Consider the following 23,540-nt stretch of genomic DNA (forward strand, 5'->3'; position numbering starts at 1 on the left):
CTGCCTCTAACCCCTTCCTGGGTTCTCATGTTACATGCTCAGGTATCTTCCCCCAAGGCCAGTCTCCCATCCCCCCATGCAGACCATCCTAGCCACACTCCCCTGCCTTCTCAGCCAACGCTCCCCACTCAGCCTTCAAAGACCACATTAAGAACAGTCCCAGTTCGTCACAGGGGCATGAAGGGTTAACGGTGGCACCCGGGTGGGACTGGGGGGAAGTGACTCCAGACAAACAGCCAAGGGCGGCGAGCTGAGACCAGACCACATCCACCCTGCAGCCGGGAGATAAACAATCCATACGCCAGCCCCATAGTTACACCAGGGCTTCCTCTGCCCCACAGCGCCCCCTGCTGAGCCCCCTACCCCGCCCCATGGCACCCCTGCCCCAAAGCATCCCCTGCTGAGAGCCCGCTCCCTGCGGCAGGACACTCCCCAGTGCCCCATGATGAGCTCCCTGCCCCACGGCAACCCCTGCAGTGCCCCCTAGAGGCCCAGTCTGCACAGGACGCTAGGGATGTCCCTGGGGCTGCCCCAGTGAGCCATGGCCCATGGCGGTGAAGGGGGCGGTGAAGGAGGGGAAGGAAATGAGTGAACAGTACGTGACCAACCCCCACACGGGACCCAGAGAAGTGATGGCGCCGGACCCCGAACTGCGACCGCTGCTTGTAGCTCTGCTCACACTAAACCTCCTGCGAGGTACTCGGGGTGCGCTGGCAGGGGCTGCGGGTGGGGAGTGAGGGGCACCGGCAGGGCTGGAGGGGGGCAGGGCTGGGCTAGCAGGGGCTGCGGGTCGGGAGTGAGGGGCACTGGCAGAGCTGGGGGGGGCAGGGCTGGGCTGGCAGGGGGCTGCGGGTCGGGAGTGAGGGGCACCAGCAGGGCTGGGGGGGGGACAGGGCTGGGCTAGCAGGGGCTGCGGGTCGGGAGTGAGGGGCACCAGCAGGGCTGGGGGGGGGGGACAGGGCTGGGCTGGCAGGGGCTGCGGGTCGGGAGTGAGGGGCACCGGCAGGGCTGGGGGCAGCGCTGGGCTGGCAGGGGCTGTGGGTCGGGAGTGAGGGGCACCGGCAGAGCTGGGGGGGGGCAGGCCTGGGCTGGCAGGGGCTGCGGGTCGGGAGTGAGGGGCACCGGCAGAGCTGGGGGGGGGGCAGGGCTGGGCTAGCAGGGGCTGCGGGTCGGGAGTGAGGGGCACCGGCAGAGCTGGGGGGGCAGGGCTGGGCTTGCAGGGGTGTGGGTCGGGAGTGAGGGGCACTAGCAGAGCTGGGGGGGGCAGGGCTGGGCTGGCAGGGGCTGCGGGTCGGGAGTGAGGGGAATCGGGGGATCTGGGGGGGCCCAGGCCCCTGAGCAGTTGCTCTCACCCCGGTACCTGTTTCCTGTTTTTGTTCCCGTTTCTCGTTGTGACCCTTGGGGGCTTTTTTGCCCTGGTGCTTTTCGGGGCTTTCTGTGTAAATGCCCCTCCCCCCCGGACTCCACATGCTCCCGTTTCCCCTCCCCCCCACGAGGGGTGCTGTGCCCCCCCCCCTTATTCCTCTTCTGCCCGGGGGGGTCAGTCGGAGTGCGGGGACTGTGAGCTCTGGGGAAGGGAGCCAGCGACCCCCCCCCCCCACCTCCCCACAGATCTCTCCCGTCCGTCCCTCTGTCCACCTCCCGACAGCTGCCTGTCTGTCTGGTCCCCCACCCCACCGCTCTGCGAGCTTCCCCCAGCAGTGCCCTGCCATTCTGCACTCCCAACCCCCAGGGCCGGCCCCCTCCCAGGCCTTCAGCATCGAGACCCACAACGCCACTGTCTTCGAGGGTGACGCCAACGCACAGTTCGGGTACCGGGTAGTCCAGATGCGCTCGAACGACAGCTCCTGGTGAGATCCCCGGGAGGGGAGTGGGGTCTAGTGGTTAGAGTGGGGGCGGGGCGGGGGGGGGGCTGGGAGCCAGGACTCCTGGGTTCTCTCCCCAGCTCTGGGAGGGGAGTGGGGTCTACTGGTTAGAGCAGGGGGGGCTGGGAGCCAGGACTCCTGGGTTCTGTCCCCAGCTCTGGGAGGGCAGTCGGGGCTGGTGGGTTAGAGGGGGGGGGGGGGGCTGCGAGCCCAGGACTCCTGGGTTCTCTCTCCGGCCCCGGGAGGGGTGTGGGGTCTAGTGGGTTAGAGTAGGGGGGACTGGGAGCCAGGACTCCTGGGTTCTCTCCCCAGCTTGGGAGGGGAGGGGGGATCTGGTGGGTTAGAGCAGGGGGGCTGGGAGCCAGGACTCCTGGGTTCTCTCCCTGGCTCCGGGAGGGAAGTGGGATCAGAGTACCCCCCCCCCCATCCTGTCTGTACCCATCTCTCCCCAGGCTGGTGGTCAGCGCCCCCCTGGCGGGGAACGGGACGGGGGCCCTGTATCGCTGCTCCTATCATGCGGGGGCCTGTCAGCCCGTCCCCCTGCCCGGTAAGTGACGGGTGCATGGTGGGGTCTCTGCCCCCCATATATCTCGTGAGGGGTGGGGGAGGGGCAGGAGGCTACGTGGGGGGGGAAAATCTCTCTCTCACGCTCTCTCTGTCCCACCCCCAGACACCCCCCCGGTCTCCCTGGGGCTGGCGCTCGCCTCCGATGAGATCTCCGGGTCCCGAGTCATCGTGAGTCACCCCCGGACACCGATATAGGGCAGGGCGGTCCCGGGGAGGAGGAGGGGCTGTGGGGTGGAAGAGAAGAGGCAGGCAAGTGGGGGGGGGGTGCATCTGCCATGGGGGGCACAGGGGATGGGGGAGGGGCAAAGAGAGATGGAGGTGGGGCTGTGGGGGGAGGGGCCAAGGGAGATGGGGGAGGGGGTGCAGGTGGGATCAGGAGACAGGGTGCTGTGGGGGCGCAGGGGGAGGGAGTTGTGGGGGGAGGGGCCAAGGGAGGTGGGGGAGGGGGTGCAGGTGGGATCAGGAGATGGGGTGCTGTGGGGGTGCAGGGGGAGGGAGTTGTGGGGGGAGAGGTGCAGGAGTGGGGGAGGGGGTGCAGGTGGGATCAGGAGATGGGGTGCTGTGGGGGCACAGGGGGAGGGTTGCAGGAGTGGGGGAGCCCCCCCAGTGACTCCCTTTCCCCCCCAGGCCTGTGGTCCCCGGCTCCAGCAGCGCTGCGAGGAGAACGTGTATCTGCAGGGGCTCTGCTATGTGTGGGGGGGCTGGGAGAGCCCCCCCAGGGCCCTGCGCCCGGCCGGCCAAGGTGGGGGCAGGGCTGGGGGCACAGCTGGGGGGCTGAGCTGGGTGAGTTGGGGAACTGTGGGGGATGATGCTGGCCAGGAGGGCAGGTCTGTGAGGGTGTCAGTGTTCCCTCCCCATTCTGAACTCGGGGGTACAGACGTTGGGACCCACATGAAAGACCCCCTAAGCTTATTTCTACCAGCTTAGGTTAAAAACTTCCCCAAGGCACAAACTCCTTTCCTTGTACCTTGGATTAGGTAATGCTGCCACCACCAAGTGATTTAAACAAACATTTAGGGAGGGGCCACTTGGAGCTCCAACCCCGCCCCAAATATCCCCCCAAACCCCTACACCCCCTTTCCTGGGGAGGCTTGAGAATAATCCCCTCACCAATTGGTACAGGTGAGCACAGACCCAAACCCTTGGATCTTAAAACAATGACAAATCAATCAGGTTCTTAAAAGAAGAATTTTAATGAAAGAAAAACGGTGGGAGCAGCACCTTTGTACGATTAGAAGGGAAGATAATCTCCCAGGCAATCAGAGTCAAACACAGAGGGTTTCCCTCTGGGCAAAACTTTAAAGTTACAAAAAGAAACCCAGGAACACACCTCCCTCTCAGCACAGAGAAAATCACAAGCCAAAATAAAAGATAATCTAACGCATTCCCTTGCTATACTCACTAACGCTATGGGAGTTGGATCGTTTGCTTCTCTGATCTGTCTACGGCCAAAGTCGCAGGGAACAGACAGACAAAGCCTCCCCCCCCCCCATTTGAAAGTATCTTGTCCCCTTATTGGTCCTTTGGGTCAGGTGTCAGCCAGGTTACCTGAGCTTCTTAACCCTTTACAGGTAAAGAGGATTTTGGTGCCCTGGCCAGGAGGGTTTTATAGTATTGTACACAGGAGGGTTGTTACCCTTCCCTTTATAGTTATGACGGGGGGGGTGATGCTGGGCGGGGGGGATCTGTGGGGCGGTGATGCTGGGTGGGGGTGCCAGCGGGTCTGTGTTGGGGGGTGATGCTGGGTGGGGGGGATCTGTGGGGGGGTGATGCTGGGTGGGGGTGGCAGCGGGTCTGTGTTGGGGGGTGATGCTGGGCGGGGGGGATCTGTGGGGGGGTGATGCTGGGTGGGGGTGGCAGCGGGTCTGTGTTGGGGGGTGATGCTGGGCGGGGGGGATCTGTGGGGGGGTGATGCTGGGCGGGGGGGATCTGTGGGGGGGTGATGCTGGGCGGGGGGGCTGATCGCTTCCCCCCCCCCAGAGTGCATTTCAGGGGTGGACGTGGCTATTTTATACGACGACTCACTGAGCATCCAGCCCGACGACTTCACGCTCATGAAGCAATTCATCGGGAAGCTGCTGCGCGCCCTGGCAGGGCCCCGCGTCCAGGTGGGGGCCCGTCCGTCCGTCCCTGCACCTGAGGGGGGGAACCCTGCACTGTGTCCGTCCGTCCATCCCTGCTGTCCGTCCGTCCGTCTGTCTGTGCCCGCGCGGTGTGTCCGTCCATCCAGCTGTCCCTGCGTGCTGTGTCCGTCCGTCCGTCCCTGCGCGGTGTGTCCGTCTGTCCCTGCACCCAAGGGGCCTAACCCTGCGCTGTGTCCGTCCGTCTGTCCGTGCCCGCACGGTGCGTCCATCTGGCTGTCCCTGCGTGGTGTGTCCGTCCGTCCCTGCATCTGAGGGGCCGAACCAGGTGCTGTGTCCGTCTGTCTGTGCACATGTTGGAGGCAGGGCAGCTGGTGACAATCTGCTCTTTTAAACAATCTCCCTCCCCCCCGACTCCTTTCATTCCCCCTCTGCCCCGGGGGCTTCGTCCCCCCTCCCCTTCCCCCCTTGCTGCCCCCTTTCCCCCCCCCCAGATCGCCGTGGTCCAGTTCTCCTCCCACATCAACCACGTTTTCACCTTTGCCGACTACGTCGCGAAGGGCCTGGAGGCCGTGGAGCAGGACCTGATGGCCTTCCCCCATCTGAAGGGGAACACTCACACCCCCTCGGCCATCCTCTTCACGGTGTGAGTACCCCACGGGGGCGGGAGGGGCGCAGCTGGCCCCCCCGGCCTCCCTGCACTGACCCTGCCCGCTCTCCCCGCAGAAAACAAACCTTCGCCCCTGAGCACGGCGCCCGGTCCCACGCCAAGAAGCTGCTGATCGTCCTGACCGATGGGCAGTCCACCGACACCAGAAACTTCTTCCCCCAGGCCATCCAGGCGGCCAACAACATGGGGCTGGTCCGCTACGCCATCGGGGTACGGCGCGGGGAGCCGGCCAGGGGGCTGGAGAGTCCCTGCCGTGCTCTGGGCTCCAAAAAACTCTCGGGGTTCCTCCAGCGTTCTAGGTTCTGGAGGCTCCTTGAAGGTTTTGGTTTCCAGGAGGATCTGGAATATGCTAAGTGTCGCTGCAGGTTCCCTAAAGGTTCTGGAGGATGCTAGGATGTCCTTGAGACAGTCAGTGTTTTTAGGTTGCGAGTGATTCCTCAAAGGTTTTGGGTTCCTGCAGGATCTAGGGGTTCCTTAAAGGTTCTGGACCAGAAATGAGGCACTCGGGAGATTCCCAAAGAGTCCCGGGAGGGATGTATGGGATTCTGGATTGGGGTTTGGACAGGCCGAAGCAAGGCTTGGGGGTGGGGCTGGAAGGGTTCTGGAGGGTTCTGGTGGATGAGGAGGTTCAGGGAGGGGGTATAAAATGGATCTGGAAGGACATGTTGGTATCTGAGGGGTACTGGGGATTTGTGGGAGGTTCTGGATGGTTCTGGAGGATGCTGGGGAGGTTCTGGGTGTGGGTGATGGATCTGTGGGGTTCTGTGGGTCCTAGGAGGTTCCAGTTGGTTCTGGAGTATGGTGGGGGGCTCTGGAGAACGCTAGGGGGTGTCTGCATGTGTGTGAGGGGTCCCCGGGGGGTTCTAGTTGGTTCTAGAGCATGGTGGGGGGGCCCTGGAGGACCATGGGGGGTTCCGTGTTAGTGTGAAGGGCCTGTGGGTTTCTGGGGGGTCTGGAGCCCATTCCTGGAGGTCTCTCTCCCCCGTCCCCCGGTTCCAGGTGGGCAAGGCGTTCTCCACGTCCGAGGCGCGCCAGGAGCTGCTCACCATCGCCTCGCGGGCTGAGAACGTCTTCCAGGTCGGGAGCTTCTCCGCCCTCAGCACCATCCAGGAGCAGCTTCGTGAGAAGATCTTCGCTATCGAAGGTGTGGGGCCCACGGATCCTCCTCCAGCCCGGATGCCTGGGTCCGACTCCCCATCCCGGTGTCTGGGAGTGCTGGGGTGGGGAGCGCCCCTACCCGGGCGCCTGGGTCCCATTCCCCATCCCGGTGTCTGGGAGTGCTGGGGTGGGGAGCGCCCCTACCCGGGCGCCTGGGTCCCATTCCCCGTCCCGGTGTCTGGGAGTGCTGGGGTGGGGAGCGCCCCTACCCGGGCGCCTGGGTCCCATTCCCCATCCCGGTGTCTGGGAGTGCTGGGGTGGGGAGCGCCCCTACCCGGGCGCCTGGGTCCCATTCCCCATCCCGGTGTCTGGGAGTGCTGGGGTGGGGAGCGCCCCTACCCGGGCGCCTGGGTCCCATTCCCCGTCCCGGTGTCTGGGAGTGCTGGGGTGGGGAGCGCCCCTACCCGGGCGCCTGGGTCCCATTCCCTGTCCCGGTGTCTGGGAGTACTGGGGTGGGGAGCGCCCCTACCCGGGCGCCTGGGTCCCATTCCCCGTCCCGGTGTCTGGGAGTGCTGGGGTGGGGAGCGCCCCTACCCGGACGCCTGGGCAGGGCCGCCCAGAGGGGGGGGTCAAATGGGGCAATTTCCTCCAGGACCCGGGCCCCGCAGGGGCCCCGGCCCTGCCTCTGCCTTCGCCCATCCCCTGGTGCCTCAGCAGGGCAGAGACGTGGCTCTGGGCGGGGCCTGAGCTCCTCCCACTGAGTCAGAGCCGCGTGGTAAGGGGGCGGGGCTGCGAGATCTGGTCCCGCCGGAACCACGCCGCTGCAGCACTGTCCAGGGGCCAGGGCAGCTCCTGGACGCGGCGCGCTGAGGCTCCAAGAGAGGGGAGAGGCGGCGGTAACCCAGGAGCGGCCCTGGACAGCGCTGCTGGGGGTGTGTGTGTGTGTGCGGTGGTCAGGGCACGGGGGACTGGATCGAGGGCACTCCGGGGGTCTGTCAGGACTCGGCGGAGGGATGGATAGGGGTCAGGGCAGTCAGGGGACAGGGGGGTTGGTGGGGACCGGGGTGGTGGTTGGGGGGTGGTGGTGAGGGGACAAGGAGCAGGATGGGTCGGGGATTCTGAGGGGGGCAGGAAGTGGGTGGGGATCAGATAGGGGGCAGGGCCAGGCTGTTTGGGGAGGCCAGGGCCGGCTCCAGGCACCAGCCGAGCAAGCTCGTACTTGGGGCGGCAGATTCGAAGGGGCGGCATTCCGCCCAATCCTTTTTTTTTTTTCCTTCGCCGCTTTGGCCGCCCCACAGGTTTTTTTCTTTATTCTTTTTGGTTTGCCGATCCGGCCGCCCTGTAGGGGGCAGCGGTGTGGAGGAGGGGAGCGCCCTGCTGGGCGCGGGCTGCGTACTCCATCTGCCCCAGTCGGTGCCAGGTCTGCAGCAAGCCTGGCAGGGCAGCCAGCGTCCTTCCCTGACCGCCGACTAGAGCGGCGCAGAGCCCTCCCGGCAGGCGGCGTGGCGGGAGGGGCCGCGTGGAGAGCGCCCGGCTGAAGGAAGCCCTGGCCACCCCCCTTCTCTCTCTCCCCCGCTCCCTCCCCCCCCCCCCACCGCTGCCCGGGGCACACCCGCGCTCCGGCCGCCCTGCACGGTTTTTTTTTTTTCGCTTGGGGCAGCAAAAAAGCCAGAGCCGGCCCTTGGGGAGGCACAGCCTTCCCTACCCTAAAGCTCATTCAGCAGTTTGAGGCTTGCAGACAGCTATTTAACACAATGAGCCAAGCTGTTCTCTTTCCCCTTAGGGCTACCATCCCTTTCACTTCTCACATGCCAAACTATAGTCTACATTTCATTTCAGTGCCAGAGGGAGATTCATGTCAGGGGAGGGGAGCTTCATTGAAAATTAGCCACTTTAGATTAACAGTTAGAGCCAAGAGAGCCATGGGGGAGGGATCACACGAGAAGAGCAATATCCTACACCACCTACCTCCTTCCCAACCCTACCAAGGGAGACCCCCCCCTGCATTCCCTGAGGCTCCAGAGGGGTTAATTCAGTGGTTCTCAAACTTTTACTGGTGACCCCTTTCACACAGCAAACCTCTGAGTGTGACGACCCCCCCCCTTATAAATTAAAACCACTTTTTTATATATTTAACACTATTATAAATGCTGGAGGCAAAGTGGGGTTTGAGGTGGAAGCTGACAGCTCGCGACCCCCAGTAATAACCTTTCAGAGTAGCAGCCGTGTTAGTCTGTATCCGCAAAAATAACAGGAGTACTTGTGGCACCTTAGAGACTAACAAATTTATTAGAGCATAAGCTTTCGTGGGCTACAACCCACGAAAAAGTGCATCCGAAGAAGTGGGTTGTAGCCCACGAAAGCTTATGCTCTAATAAATTTGTTAGTCTCTAAGGTGCCACAAGTACTCCTGTTATTTTTGAGTAATAACCTTGTGACCCCCTGAGGGGTCCCGACCCCCAGTTTGAGAACCCCTGGGTTAATTTAATTTTAGCACCCTGTGTCCATTCACAGGCATGTGCTATTTTGAGCATTTCAGTTTTCACAACATAGGCTCATCCCAGATTCTGGAACAAGCTCAGATGCTCAGTTCGTGGAGTATGTACATAAGCTATACTAAAGACAAACCCACAGTAACCGTCTCCAGTTTGTGAGGGACCCCGTGGAGCCAGTCTCTAGGAAACAGATAAATTCATGGAGGTTAAGTCCATTAATGGCTATTAGCCGGGATGGGTAAGGAATGGTGTCCCTAGCCTCTGTTTGTCAGAGGGTGGAGATGGATGGCAGGAGAGAGATCACTTGATCATTGCCTGTTAGGTTCACTCCCTCTGGGGCACCTGGCATTGGCCACTGTCGGTAGACAGGATACTGGGCTGGATGGACCTTTGGTCTGACCCAGTACGGCCCTTCTTATGTTCTAACCTAAATGAACCCGAAGTTATGGAGACAGATATGAGCCAAGGAAGCCAGTAGAGTATCAGAAACCTGGACAAATCTCTGACTGGATGGGCTCAGGCGTTTGGTCACAAGCTGAGGTGGTTCAAAAGTTTTGGATTTTTTTTAAGCAGATTTTTTTTATTGTTTCTTTAAACAATCAAACACAGCAAGCAGCAAATATTTGGCCACACAGTTCTGAAACCCCAAACCATGTTCAGGTTTTGGCAGACTAATTTCAGCTTTTCAATTAAAAAAACCACAACAAATTTTGAAGGAAAGCAGACATTGTCCGTGATTTTTTCTGCTTTTAAAAAACCCCTAGTTTTCGTTCCAAAAAAAGTTTTGACGGAAAGTATTTGTCCAACCCTTTTAATGAGCTTTAGTGCCTTTTAGCACTAGCTGATGCTGAGAACCAGTGATACCTCGTAAAGGTGACTTGAAAAGAAGTTTTCTCAAAACTGGGTTTGTGCCAAGATGCGGAAGGTTTTTAAATGTTTATTTTTCCCAGGGCCGCCCCGGGGGGTGGGGGGGGGGGCAAGTGGGGCAATTTGCTCTGGGGCCACAGGGGCCCCCACGAGAATATAGTATTCTGTGGTATTGCAACTTTTTTTTATGGAAGGGGCCCCCAAAATTGCTTTGCCCCAGGCCCCCTGAATCCTCTGGGCAGCCCTGCGCCTGGGTCCCATTCCTCGTCCCGGTGTCTGGGAGTGCTGGGGTGGGGAGCGCCCCTACCCGGACGCCTGGGTCCCATTCCCCATCCTGGTGTCTGGGAGTGCTGGGCTGGGGAGTGCCCCTACCCAGACACCTGGGTCCCATTCCCCGTCCCGGTGTCTGGGAGTGCTGGGCTGGGGAGTGCCCCTACCCGGACGCCTGGGTCCCATTCCCCATCCTGGTGTCTGGGAGTGCTGGGCTGGGGAGTGCCCCTACCCAGACACCTGGGTCCCATTCCCCATCCCGGTGTCTGGGAGTGCTGGGGTGGGGAGCGCCCCTACCCAGACACCTGGGTCCCATTCCCCATCCCGGTGTCTGGGAGTGCTGGGCTGGGGAGTGCCCCTACCCAGACGTCTGGGTCCCATTCCCCGTCCGGGTCTCACCCCCTCTTTTCCTCCCCCCAGGGACGGCCCAGGTTTCCAACGCCAGCTCGTTTCAGCTGGAGCTGTCGCAAGGTGGATTCAGCGCCCTGCTCACCCCGGTGGGTAGAACCCCTCCCCCGTGCACCCTGGGGGGCCGGCCCGGTCCATGGGCTCGAGCTTCAGCTGGGGGGTGGGACAGAGAGTCGTCGTCGTCCCGTCCCCCCCCCCGGGGGCTGTGGTCGGACCATGTGTAATATACGGTCCCACCACAAGGTGGAGCCAGCCACCCTGCTATGAACATGGCAATTATTGCTGGGCTCATTACCATTAATAATTAGTCTGTTAACCCTCATATTTCTAACAATTTTAATTGATTATAATTATTCCTAATTCAGAATGTACTTTAATAAAGCACCATCCATGTTATAATTGTCCTAACTGATAGTAACATTTCATGATTAATATTAACATCATTGTTAATATCCCAGCTCGCTTGGACGGTGAATACACTGATTTAGTGTCCCGGCACCAGGGTTAGGAGTTTTCCCATTAGTAGATCTGGGTTTCTCATGCCTGGGAAGAGTTTTCTCATTGGCTCACGGATACCGTCCTCGCTAACCTGGGCTGAACCGTCTTCTCCTTCACAGCAACAGCCTCTCAGGGACATTAGTAGCTTGGTATTAGGAGGATAAACATTAGCAGAGAGCGATATATTACTGCCAAGAGACTTCTTAATATCAAGGGGAATTATTATTAATAAGAACTTTGAATATTAATAAGGATAACAGTAACATTATCTATCTATCCATCCATCCCCATCCACCCCCTCTATCTATCTATCCCCGTACACCCCCTCTATCTATCTATCTATCTATCTATCTATCTATCTATCTATCTATCTATCTATCTATCTATCTCCTCACTGCTTTTAATAATATTCTCATATTGATATATACCCATTTATCTAGCTGGCTTTCCCATTGACATGAAGTTCGCTAAATACTTTGTCTCACTGAGACAGTTTTCCATTCATGTTCGTATTTCCTCATTTACATGATTGTTTTTGCATTAATATTCATATTTATGGTTATTAGTTATTAATATTCATGTCAATGAGACAACGACTATAAATGAGAAGACAGTCACATGACTGAACAGCTGTGTCGGTGAGAACACGGATTTCGCAAACTACCGGTGTCCGCGGCTGTATATTGCTATACGTGATATTATAATTCTCATTAACATTAACAGCTGTTTAATGAGATTTGCTTATTGTTACTAATGAGTGCCTAGTGGCTATTAATATAGTCCCTTCTCTAAAATCGGTTTCCTCGTTATATTGACGGTAATATCTTCTCATTTGTTATTCATTGTTTTGCATGATTATGCATCATTTTCTAATTCATGGTAGACTTTTCTCATTGATCATGTTAGTTATCGGTCAGTATTGATTATGCACCTTCTGGTTTCTTCCCACTTCCCTCTTCGGGGTTGGCGATGTTTGTAGCTTTCTTCCAACGCTCGCGGCCATACGCCCTGTCATGCCAGTCGGTCTCTCTAGGCAGGGCCGGCTCCAGGCACCAGCCCACCAAGCTTGTGCTTGGGGCGGCACCTGGAGGGGGGCGGCGCAGTGCTCCGGCTCCGGCCGCCGGGGAGAGCAGAGCCCCAGCCGGGCACTCCGCCCTCCCCCCGGCGCTCTGGCTGCCGGGGAGAGCGGAGCCCGGAGCGCCGGGGCTCACCGCCCTCCCCCTGGCGCTCTGGCCGCCGGGGAGAGCGGAGCCCCGGCCGGGCACTCCGCCCTCCTCCCAGGGCTCCGGCCGCCCTCCCCCCCGGCGCCCTCCCCCCAGCCGCCGGGGAGAGCGGAGCCCCGGCCGGGGCTCACCGCCCCCCCCCCCCGGGCTCCGGCTGCCCTCCCCCGCTCCCCCGCACTGGGGGGGGGGGGGGGGCGGCCGGAGGCTTTTTTGCCTGGGGCGGCAAAAAAGCCAGAGCCGGCCCTGTCTCTAGGGTCCACCAACGTCCGGTCCACGTGCCGAGTCTTTGGCCTCATGCTCCGTCCTCTTCCATCCGTGATCATTGCGAGGGCCCATGTGTCTCTCCGGTCTCCGCTGGACACGTCCATACCGACCTCAGCCCCTCGGCTCATCTTGCATTGGGGCAGCCGATCGCCACCTCATTTCATTCCCTGTCATGGAGCGTCCAGCCATTTGACCATCTGGAGAATGTCGTCACCGTGGTGGAAAGCAGATGTCCGAGTGTCACCGGCTTTCCCCATGGCTAGGAATAGCTCAGTGAGACTTTTCCTGCTGGAGAGACGCTCTCCATTCCTGTTCGCTCGTGGTGATGAATATACTTTTCTTCCTCCTCCTCCTTCTTCATCTTCATCACTGGCGGTTTGCACCCCCGGTCGCCCATTCTGCACCATCCTCTGCTCATCTCTTTGTGGACGACTTGTCTTTTAGATCCACCCGAGGGAACCACCTCGTCCAGCCACGACCTTTTTCCACCCCATGTTCTTGTGCCATCGACTTCCCCTCCAGCGCCAGAAATCTGCGTCGCCTGCCCAACCCCCTACAGCAAATCGGTTTTGCCCTGCGAGGTCTTACCTCCCTTTTCCTAGAGGGTCTCCGACAACCCCCTGCCGAGTGCCCATCACCTCCAATGTGATAGCCTCTGATTCTGATCCGACCGACGTGTCTCCTTGGGCGCTGGCTTTGCTCACGGCTCGGCGTTTCTCCTCCTTCCTCAGGGCGGTTTTCAGAGGTCATCTGCACCCCGGATCTCTGCACATGAGTTTGCGGTGATGGCCCAGTCGTCGGGGGGCCGGGTGGGGGTTAGTGTGGTGAGGATTAGGTAACATAGACTAGTCATAGACTCATGGAATCATAGAATATCAGGGTTGGAAGGGACATCAGGAAGTATCTAGTCCAACCCCCTGCTCAAAGCAGGACCAACCCCAACTAAATCATCCCAGCCAGGGCTTTGTCAAGCCTGACCTTAAAAACCTCTAAGGAAGGAGATTCCACCACTTCCCTAGGTAACCCATTCCAGTGCTTCACCACCCTCCTAGTGAAAAAGTGTTTCCTAATATCCAACCTAAACCTCCCCAACTGCAACTTGAGACCATTACTCCTTGTTCTGTCATCTGGTACCACTGAGAACAGCCGAGCTCCGTCCTCTTTGGAACCCCCCTTTCAGGTAGTTGAAAGCAGCTATCAAATCCCCCCTCATTCTTCTCTTCTGCAGACTAAACAATCCCAGTTCCCTCAGCCTCTCCTCATAAGTCATGTGCTCCAGCCCCCTCATCATTTTGTTGCCCTCCCTGGACTCTTTCCAATTTTTCCACATCCTTCTTGTAGTGTGGGGCCCAAAACTGGACACAGTACTCCAGATGAGGCCTCACCAATGTCAAATAGAGGGGAACGATCACGTTCCTCGATCTGCTGGCAATGCCCCTACTAATACAGCCCAAAATGCCATATCCAGCTTCTCGTCCACTGTAACCCCTAGGTCCTTTTCTGCAGAACTGCTACCTAGCCATTCGGTCCCTAGTCTGTAGCTGTGCATGGGATTCTTCCGTCCTAAGTGCAGGACTCTGCACTTGTCCCTGGTGAACCTCATCAGGTTTCTTTTGGGCCAATCCTCTAGTTTGTCTAGGTCCCTCTGTATCCGATCCCTACCCTCCAGCGTATCTACCACTCCTCCCAGTTTAGTGTCATCTGCAAACTTGCTGAGGGTGCAAGCCAGTAATGAAGTAGTCAGTAATGAATAATTATTTCGGCTCATTAATAGTCTGAATATTTCCCATCATTAATCATTATTTTAGCTTATTCATATGCCGAAGGCGTCACCTCAGTCATAGTCATGTGGGCTCATTAGTGTTCGGCGGTCGTTCGTTAACGCTGGCCTGAGGGAGGTGAATTGGTGGGTTACTGGCAGCGGGGGTGGGGGACGGGCTAGGACGCCTGGGTCCCTCACGGCCCTTTCTCTGTCTCTCTTCTTCCACCCCTAGGAGGCCATTGTGGTGGGGGCGGTGGGGGCCTACGACTGGGCAGGGGGGCTGGAGGAGTGGTCGGGAGACCCCCCCCTCATGGCCTTCATCAATGAGTCCTCCCTGGGGCAGGAGGCCAAGGACTCGTACCTGGGTGAGTGACCCCCCCGTCCCCCCATACCCCTCCCCCATCTGCCCCCTCCCTCCAGCCCCCCCATGCTAACTCCCTCCCCCCACAGGCTATGCCATGGCCCTGGCCCGCCAGGGGGGCCGTTTCCTGTACGTGGCCGGAGCCCCCCGGTTTGGGCACGTCGGGCGCGTCGCAGTCTTCCAGCGCCACGGGGGGCGGGTCGGAGACAGTGTCCAGGGGGAGCAGGTGAGAATCGAGTCCCCCCCGCCCCCATCCGTCTGTCCCCCCTGCTTCCCTGTCTGTCTGTCCATCCACTTGTGCCCCTGCCTGTATGTCCGGCTGCCCCCCCACTCCCGTCTGTCCGTCCACCCCCCTCGTCCTTCTGTCTGTCCCTCTCCTCACACCTCTGTCCATCTGTCCATCCATAACCCTTTCCCCCACCCGTCTGTCCAGGCCTCCAATGCCTCCCACCCCCGTTCCTCCCTCCGGCTCTGCCCCCAGCCCCTCCTCCATCTGTCTGTCCTCCCCCACCTCCCCCCACCTCCCTGTCCAGCCCCTCAGCACCCTACATCCGTCTGTCTGTCTCTCCCCCCAGGTGGGCGCCTCCTTCGGGGCCGAGCTCTGCACCCTGGACCTGGACGGCGACGGCGACACAGACCTGGTTCTGATCGGGGCTCCCGGCCACCAGAACCGTAGCCGGGGCGGCCTGGTCCGGGTCTGTGCCCTGCGGGATGGGGTGAGCCCGGGGGAGATGGGGGTGGGGCTTGGGGGGCGAGCAGAGGGATTGGGAGGGGGATGGGTAGAGAGGAGGGGGGACCAGGCTGGGGGGCTGGGGGTGAGGCGGGGGGGCCGGCCTGGGGGGAGGGGGGGGTGGGGGTGGGGCAGGGGGAACTGGGCTGGGAGAAGATGGGGGGCTGGGGGTGTGGCGGGGGGACCCAGATGGGGGGAGCTGGGGGGAGAGGGGGCTGGGCTCTGATCTGGTCTCTCTCTGCCCTAGGGCTCCCTGAGCTGTGCCCAGACACTGTGGGGGTCCCCGGGGGACGGGCTGGGCCGGTTCGGGGCGGCACTGGGGCCCCTGGGGGACGTGAACGGGGACGGCACGGGAGACGTGGCCATCGGGGCCCCCATGGAGGATGAGGGCAGGGGGGCCCTTTACATCTTCCTGGGGGAGCCGGGGAGACTGGCCCTGAGAGACCCCCACAGCCAGGTGAGACCCCTGGGGGCTGCGGGTCGGGAATGAGGGGCACCGGCAGAGCTGGGGGGGCAGGGCTGGGCTGGCCGGGGGCTGCGGGTCGGGAGTGAGGGGCACCGGCAGAGCTGCGGGGGGGGGCAGGGCTGGCAGGGGCTGCGGGTCGGGAGTGAGGGGCACTGGCAGAGCTGGGGAGGGCAGGGCTGGGCTGGCAGGGGCTGCGGGTCGGGAGTGAGGGGCACCGGCAGAGCTGGGGGGGGGCAGGGCTGGGCTGGCAGGGGCTGCGGGTCGGGAGTGAGGGGCACCGGCAGAGCTGGGGGGGCAGGGCTGGGCTAGCAGGGGCTGCGGGTCAGGAGTTAGGGGCACGGTCCCATCTCTCTCTCCCCCATCCCCCCAGCGTATCTCCGCCTGGTCTATTTCTCCCGCCCTCCGGTTTTTTGGTCAGTCCGTCCAGGGACGGCTGGATCTCAGTGGGGACGGACTCACGGACATGGCCGTTGGGGCCCTGGGCCGGGCCGTGCTGCTCAGGTAGGGGAGAGGCCAGTGGAAGGCACTGCTGCGGGGAAGCTCGCAGCACTGGGGAAATGGGGGGGGGAATTGGGGCTGCTGCTGGGGGGGCTCGTCCGTCTGTCCTGCTCTCTCACTGTCCGTGCGTCTGTCTCCCGGCAGGTCCCGTCCGGTGATCGGCGTCTCCTGCTCCCTGGTGCCGAATCCGACCCTGATCCCCCTGGACAATGTCGGCTGCACAGGGGGGGCGGGCGGGGGGGCCGGGCAGTTTGCCCTGACCCTGTGCTTCAACCTCAGCCAGATCAGCCTGGGGGGGCCAGGTGAGACCCCCCCACCCGCTCGTCCCCAGCTCCCTCCGGCGCGTTCCCTCGTCTGTTCTTTCATTCGTCCCTTTCGTTCCCCCGCTCTCCCGCAGCCCCACTTCGCGCCCGCATCTCCTTCACGCTCCAGGTGGATGCTGGGAAATCAAACCCGCGCCTGGCGCTGCACGACGGGACCTCGCGGCTCATGGAGACCATGCTGGTCGGCTCTGGGCCAGCCTGCGCCACCAAAGCCCTGCACGTCCTGGTAGGACCCCCCGCTCCCAGCCCCCAGGGCACTGCTGGGTGGGAAGCTCACAATGCTGGGTGGGGGAGTCCCTGGCTGGGGACACTGCTGTGGGGAAGCTTGCAGCACTGGGTGGGGCAGTCCCTGGCGGGGGCACTGCTGTGGGGAAGCTCGCAGCACCGGGAATGGGCAGTCCCTGGCTGGGGGTACTGCTGTGGGGAAGCTCACAGCACTTACCCCTCCCCCCAGCCCTGCCTGGAGGATTTCCTGACGTCAGTGAAGCTGCAGGTGAATTTCTCGGTCCAAGGGGAGCCGATCCCGGGCACGCGGGGTCTGACCCCCCTGCTGCTCCCCAACACCACCACCATCACCCACATACAGGTACTCCCCTCCCCCAGCCTGCTGCCCGGACGCCTGGGTCCCTTCCCTCCCTCACCATGCCACCCGGACGCCTGGGTCCCTTCCCCTCCTTCAGCCTGCTGCCCGGACGCCTGGGTCCCTTCCCTCCCTCACCATGCCGCCCGGATGGCTGGGTCCCTTCCCCTCCCCCAGCCTGCTGCCCGGACGCCTGGGTCCCTTCCCCTCCCCCAGCCTGCCGCCCAGACACCTGGGTCCCTTCCCCTCCCTCACCATGCCGCCCGGACGCCTGGGTCCCTTCCCCTCCCCCACCAGCTGCCTGGATGCCTGGGTCCCTTCCCCTCCCTCACCATGCCACCTGGGCGCCTGGGTCCCTTCCCCTCCCACTCCCTGGGCACTGACCCAGACGCCTGAGTCCCAGTGAGTGGAGCACCAGGGTGAGTGACCCGGACGCCTGGGTCCCCTCTGGCTACTCTGGGATCTCTTGGCCTCGTAGGTTCCCTTTGAGAAGAACTGTGGGCCGGACGAGGTGTGCGTGGCCGACCTGCGCGTCTCCTTCAACTTCTCGGGGTGAGTGAACCTCCCCCCGCCAGCACCCCGCCCCCCACAGTGCCCCCCACTGGGCGAGGTCAAGCTGGACGGAGTTTGTGCTTTCCAGGTCCCCAGGTCTCAGACTGAGCCCCCATTTCCCACTCAACCTGACGGTGCAGCTGGAGAACGCGGGCGAAATGGCTTATGGGCCGGTGCTGACGATCCAGTACCCCCCAGGGCTGTCCTTCCGGGGAGGCTCTGTCCTGCAGGTATCGGGAGACTGCGGGTTCCGAATGAGGGGCACCGGCAGAGCTGGGGTGGGGTGACCAGGGCTGGGCTAGCAGGGGCTGCGGGTCGGGAGTGAGGGGCACCGGCAGAGCTCGGGGGGAGCCCAGGACTGGGTTAGCAGGGGCTGCGGGTCGGGAGTGAGGGGCACCGGCAGAGCTGGGGGGGAGCCCAAGGCTGGGCTAGCAGGGGCTGCGGGTCGGGAGTGAGGAGCGCTGTCACTAACTAGCCCTTGTTCTCCCATGTCCCCAGTCCCACTGGCCGGTCTCTCTGGTTTGCGACGTGCCTGGAGCTCCCGGCCATCTGTCCGTCCTCAACAGCTCCTGCAAGCTCAGCCCCCAGGCCCTGCGGGACAGAACGAAGGTAAGGGGGGGGGTCCGTGCACTGAGCGCGCCCGGTCTCGGCACCCCATGTCTGCGCCCTGCACCGAGTCTCACCCTTCTCTGGTCTCCTCCTGCAGGTTTTCCTCCGTCTCTCTTTCCACGTCTCCTCTGTCACTAGCTGGGGGGACGACCCAGCCTCCTTCACTGTCCGAGCTGCCTGGTGCGTTCCTGGCTTGGGGGGGGGGAGCAAGGGAAGGGACCCCACAGTGTGTCTGGGGGGGGATGGACGGGAAAGCCAAGGCAAAGGGGTGTCCCCACACGCATCCTTCCATCTTCCAGCCTCCATCCCTCTCCCCTGCCATCCATCCGTCCATCCATCCATCTCCCCTGCCATCCATCCCATCCATCCATCCATCTCCCCTGCCATCCATCCATCCATCCATCCATCCATCCATCCATCCCCAACACACATCCATCCACCCGTCCATCAATCCACCTCCCCTGCCATCCATCCCATCCATCTATACAACCATCTCCCCTGCCATCCATCCATCCATCCCCAGCACATGTCCATCCATAACACACGTCCATCCATCCCTTGTGTGTCCAGGGTGCCTGGGGCAGCCCACACTGGGAATGCCAAAGTCAGGGCAGGCTGCAGAAGGGAGAGCAGCTCCTCCCAAGACTGGTGGGTAACACTGAAGTTAGACTCCCCAACCCGTTACACACGGTGCTCCCTGATCCCCCACACTGGTTATCGAGAAGCTGAAAAAAGCAATCACCCCCCCTCCCCCTTTACTGCATTCCAGTTCTCTGGCTCCCAATCAGCACCTAGGTCCAGTCCAGCGAGAAGTTATCTAAAAACTCTGCTCACTCTACAAAATGTTCTTCTGACCCTAGGCCAGCCACATTGCCAGGTCAGTGTTAGGTGGATCTTACCCAAAATACCACGCTGTCGGCCAGTCCTTTAGTCTGTAAAACTAAAGGTTTAGTAGAAAAGAGAGACCAGGCAGAGCGATGTGAAATGGTAAAGCCCTCAGCGACCTACAGTGATTTCCAAGTCCATAGATCAGGTTCTTAGCAGCACTGGTGAGGTTGCTGGCTAGAAAGTCCCTCTGGAGTCCCCCACAGCTGGGATGGGTCAGTCCGTCCTTGCTCGGAGGAAAGTGACTCCAGAGGTGGGAAGCAGGATTGGAGACAACATAGAGAAGCTACAGCTGCATTTTTCTCTCCTTTGCCGAGCGGCTCGTCCATCCTCGTCCCAAACACGAGCTCGCAGCACAAGGGCATGGAGACGCCTCGCAGCCCCTGTGCACAGGCCTGTCCCTACATGTGCTGCGGGCTCCTAGGTGCATCCCTCGGCCTCTCTCCGTGGGTCCATGGTACAGCTGACGACCCTCGATGGGCCATCGAGCAGGCCAGGCCGTGCTGCTGCCAATCTGTCCGGGGGTGTCACCCAGACACACAGCACAGGTTTGGAAATACAGAGACACCCCACCTATCTGTAACTCACCTGTACGCATATAAACAACATCATCATCCTTGGCAAATCATGACATTTTCACTGACACCGGACATGGCATCTTTGCGCAGATTCCTCGCAGTGATACAATACCGATAATCACACAATACGTCTCTGACGTATTCCACACAGCGTCACCCTCCAGCCCTCCCTCTGCCCCCCAACACACATCTGTCCATCCCTCCTCTAACCCCCATCCCTCCACCCCTCCAGCCCTCCCTCCGTCCACCAACACACGTCCGTCCGTCCCTCCTCTATCCCTCCATCCCTCCGTCCCCACCCCCCACTGCCTCTGCTCCCCTTTCCCTCTCGGCACACAGATGTTTGCCAGCTGTGGGGGGAGGGGTCCCCGGCCCAGATGGGACGGGGCTGTGCGGGGGTGGGGGGCAGGTCCCGCCATGGGGCTGAGCCAATCCAGTTTTCCCTCTTTCCCCTGCAGTCAGAATGAGAACGGGACCTTGGCGGACAACGCAGCCACGCAGGAGCTGCCGGTTCTGCACCCGGTCGGGGTCGTCGTGACGGGGTACCACCCCCCGATTTCCCCGCATCCCCTCCTCCCTTCCCCCTCCCCACTCCTCATGCCCCGGCAGGCCCCTTTCCATGGAGGGGCTGGGGTCAGCACAGACATTGACGTCCCCATGTCTCCCCCAGGTTGGAGTCGAGTACTTACGTCAGCGTCTCGTCGGAGATGCCGGAGCGCCACGCCATCGCCCACCGCTACCAGGTGACGGAGCCGGCGCGTCGGCTGAGACGGGCGGGGCTGAGACCGGACATGCTCGGTGCAGCGATATCTATGTACACCGAGGTCCCATCTTTCTTCCCCTCCTTTAACTCCGTCCCTCTTCTCCCCCCTCCCAGGTGCAGAATTTGGGGCCCCCTACTGTGCCCGTCGCTGTGACCTTTGAACTCCCCATCCGGGCCGAACTTGGCTTCATCTGGGACGTATCCGTGAACCTCAGTGGTGGGGTGAGTGGGACGGAGGGGAGTGGGGTCTAGGGGGTTGGGAGCCGGGACTCCTGGGTTCTCTATTTGAATAACCTTCTCCATTCCCTGGTAGGAACAGGAGTTCACATGCACCCCGCCCCTGACGCTCCGAATGGGGATTGCAGCCCAGACCCCAAAGGAACCAGTGACAGTAAGATCAGAGCTGAGATGCAGCCACTTCTGGGGCTGGGCACATGGGGACCCCTTGCTCAGTGCTGGGACGTGGCCCCTTTGGAGCGGGGGGGGGGGCTGGGCACATGGGGACCCCCCACCTGGTGCTGGGACATGGCCCCTCTGGGTGGGTGGTGGGGGCTGGGCACATGGGGACCCCTCACCCTGTGCTGGGATGCGTCCCCTTTGGGGTGGGGGAGGGGGTACTGGGCACACGGGGACCCCTCGCCAGGCACTGGGATGCGGCCCCTCTGGGGAGGAGCGGCTGTCTCACCGCGTTTTGGGACAGGTGGTGGAGTCTGACTCTGGTTCCCTCTGCTCCCAGCGCGGGTGTCTAGGGGCGTCTGTCTGCACCCGGGTCCGGTGTCAGGTGGCCTCTCTGGCCCGTGGAGAATCCCGCAGATTTAACTTCTCCGGGGAGCTGTACAGGCCGGAGGACGGCGCTAAGGTACGCCCGGTGGGGGGCGCCCGCTGCTGGAGCGATGGGGCCATGGTGCCCCCCGCTGTACCCACCCCTTACCCCCCCCTCTCTGTCCGTCTGTCCTCCAGCTGGAGGCCCGCAGGCTCCAGCTCCGCAGCGAAGCTGCTGTCAGCATCGACGAGACCAAATACTTCCAGATCCAGCCAGAGGAATTCCAGTATAGCCAGGTACCAGGAGCCTGGACGCCTGGGTTCTCTCCCAGCTCTGGGAGGGGGGGTGGGGTCTGGTGGGTTAGGGTTGGGAGCCAGGACTCCTGGGTTCTCTCCCCTGACTATGTCTCTCCTCAGATCACCACGGAGGTGGAGTTAATTTCCCATTTCAACCCGGTCCCGGTGATTATCGGCAGCTCCATTGGGGGCATCCTGCTTCTCGTCGTAATGGTCGGGCTCCTGTATAAGGTGTGTGTCCCCTCCCCAGCTCTTTGGCTGGCCTGACACCGGCCTGTCTGTCCGTCCGTCAGCCGCCCTCCGTCTAACACCCCTGCCCCCCTCTTCTCTCTTCCCCAGTTCGGCTTCTTCAAGCGGAATCGGCCCATGACCCCGGAGGAGACCCCAGGAGCGGAGCCTGTGTCTGGGGGCCCGCAGGGAAACGGGGCCCCACCAGAGCCCCCCTCTGCACAGGGATCCACTGACCCCGAGGGGGTGTCATGACACTGTGGTGGGGGGGGGGGGCTGTGAGCCAGGACTCCTGGGTTCTCTCCCCATCCATGGGAGGGGAGTGGGGACTAGGGGTTAGAGCAGGGGGGCCTGGGAGCCAGGACTCCTGGGTTCTCTCCCCGGCTCTGGGAAGGGAGTGGGGGCTAGTGGGTGGGGGGTGGGGGGCTGTGAGCCAGGACTCCTGGGTTCTTTCCCCATCCATGAGAAGGGGAGTGGGGACTAGGGGTTAGAGCAGGGAGGGCTGGGAGCCAGGACGCCTGGGTTCTCTCCCCAGCCGTGGGAGGGGAATGGCCACATTTCTGAAAGTGTTTTTTGTCTGATTATTTTGTTCCAGTTTCTGTTCTGCGGTTTTCTTTGTTTTTAAACCAGAGGAAAAAAATCTTTGTCAGAAGCCGGAGACAAAACTGCTTTGTTCACTAATTCCTACCATGAACTCCTGTTTCTATCACACATGCGGCTTCATTGGCGCATAAAGGGACCAGGGGGCGATTACTCCGATCTCCCTTCGGTGCAGAGCGTTTGGGCAACGGAGCTGCCGGGCCCGCCACTGGCCGCTGGGTTTATTATCTGATTGCATCGTGTAGGAGCTCGAAAGCGTGAAAGGCCCCAGCAGATCCAGGCTGCGGGCTCTGCCCTGCCCCCTTCACAGAGAGGAAAGTGGTGCTCAGCTCCCCCAAAGCCAGCTCACGCCTAGCTGCAGCCTATTTACGGTCGTCTCCCAAATTCTGCAGCAAGGTCACACCTCAAACGGGTCTAAAATCCACACACTGCGTCAGATCGACCTGAACATTGCTGTGCTGGGAGGCGGCACCAGGTGGAATTTGGGGTGCAAATTTGGGGTTGATTAGTCCAGGGGTTCAGGAGATACAGCCCCCCACAAAATTGGCCTGCTCTGGCTAGACTTTAGGGTGCGAATTTGGGGGTCTAGTCTAGGGGGTTCAGATTGTTGCCCCCCAAAAAACCTTGGCCAGTTGTAGGCACTGGCTAGAATTTGGGGTGGTAAATTGGGGTTCTGTAATTAAGGGGTTCTGTAGATCCTGCCCCCCAAAAAACTGCCAGGCCGGTAGTAGGCACTGGATATCATTTGGGGTGCAAATGTCCAGTGAGCTAATCCAGGGGGTCAGGAGATACAGCCCCTCCCCTGACAAATGCCCCATCTTGAAAATGTTCGGGTTCTCCGTCTGTTTTCTTGGGACGATCCACCGAAAACAGGTCTCCCGTGAGTCGCCCGGGCCTGAGCCAGCGACTCTCCACCAGAGCCGGCCCCAGGAGCCAGGGTTTGGGAAGCTGCTGGCCTTTCGCCCGGCTGTCCCCGTGTGCCGGGCGCTGAGATTACGTCAGAGCCGCAGGGTGGTTGTGGGCAGCTGCTGAGTCGCAAACGCGGCAGCACCCGACCGTCGGCCCCCCGTCCCAAAATGACCAGATCATGAACCAGGCTGCGGATGTGGCCGGCGCTGGCCAGCGGGTCCCGGGATCTGGAGGGGCCGTGGGTGCCCGGTGTCGTGCCAGCCGGGGTCGAAGATGGGATGGACGGGGGCGCTGTGGAAGGGGAGCAGGTGGATCGAAGCGTTGGGATGAC

The 23,540-nt window shown here is 61.3% G+C and overlaps 1 protein-coding gene across 1 annotated transcript; it reads left to right on the plus strand.

Moving 5' to 3' along the window:
• Nucleotides 1-548: 548 nt before the first annotated feature.
• Nucleotides 549-21,955, plus strand: ITGAL (integrin subunit alpha L). Its single transcript, XM_065404448.1, has 30 exons — nt 549-696; nt 1,733-1,850; nt 2,318-2,412; nt 2,536-2,600; nt 3,060-3,174; nt 4,413-4,540; nt 5,008-5,159; nt 5,240-5,393; nt 6,183-6,327; nt 10,334-10,410; nt 14,301-14,433; nt 14,519-14,655; nt 15,005-15,145; nt 15,407-15,616; nt 15,996-16,126; nt 16,268-16,425; nt 16,521-16,672; nt 16,901-17,032; nt 17,505-17,578; nt 17,667-17,808; nt 18,077-18,187; nt 18,285-18,367; nt 20,109-20,192; nt 20,321-20,393; nt 20,528-20,635; nt 20,727-20,804; nt 21,150-21,272; nt 21,374-21,472; nt 21,593-21,703; nt 21,812-21,955. The coding sequence occupies exons 1-30, from the start codon at nt 549-551 to the stop codon at nt 21,953-21,955; spliced, it is 3,621 nt and encodes a 1,206-aa protein (XP_065260520.1).
• The last annotated feature ends 1,585 nt before the right edge of the window (nt 21,956-23,540 follow it).

The sequence above is a fragment of the Emys orbicularis genome, chromosome 4 (assembly GCF_028017835.1).
Source record: "Emys orbicularis isolate rEmyOrb1 chromosome 4, rEmyOrb1.hap1, whole genome shotgun sequence".
NCBI lineage: Eukaryota > Metazoa > Chordata > Testudines > Emydidae > Emys > Emys orbicularis.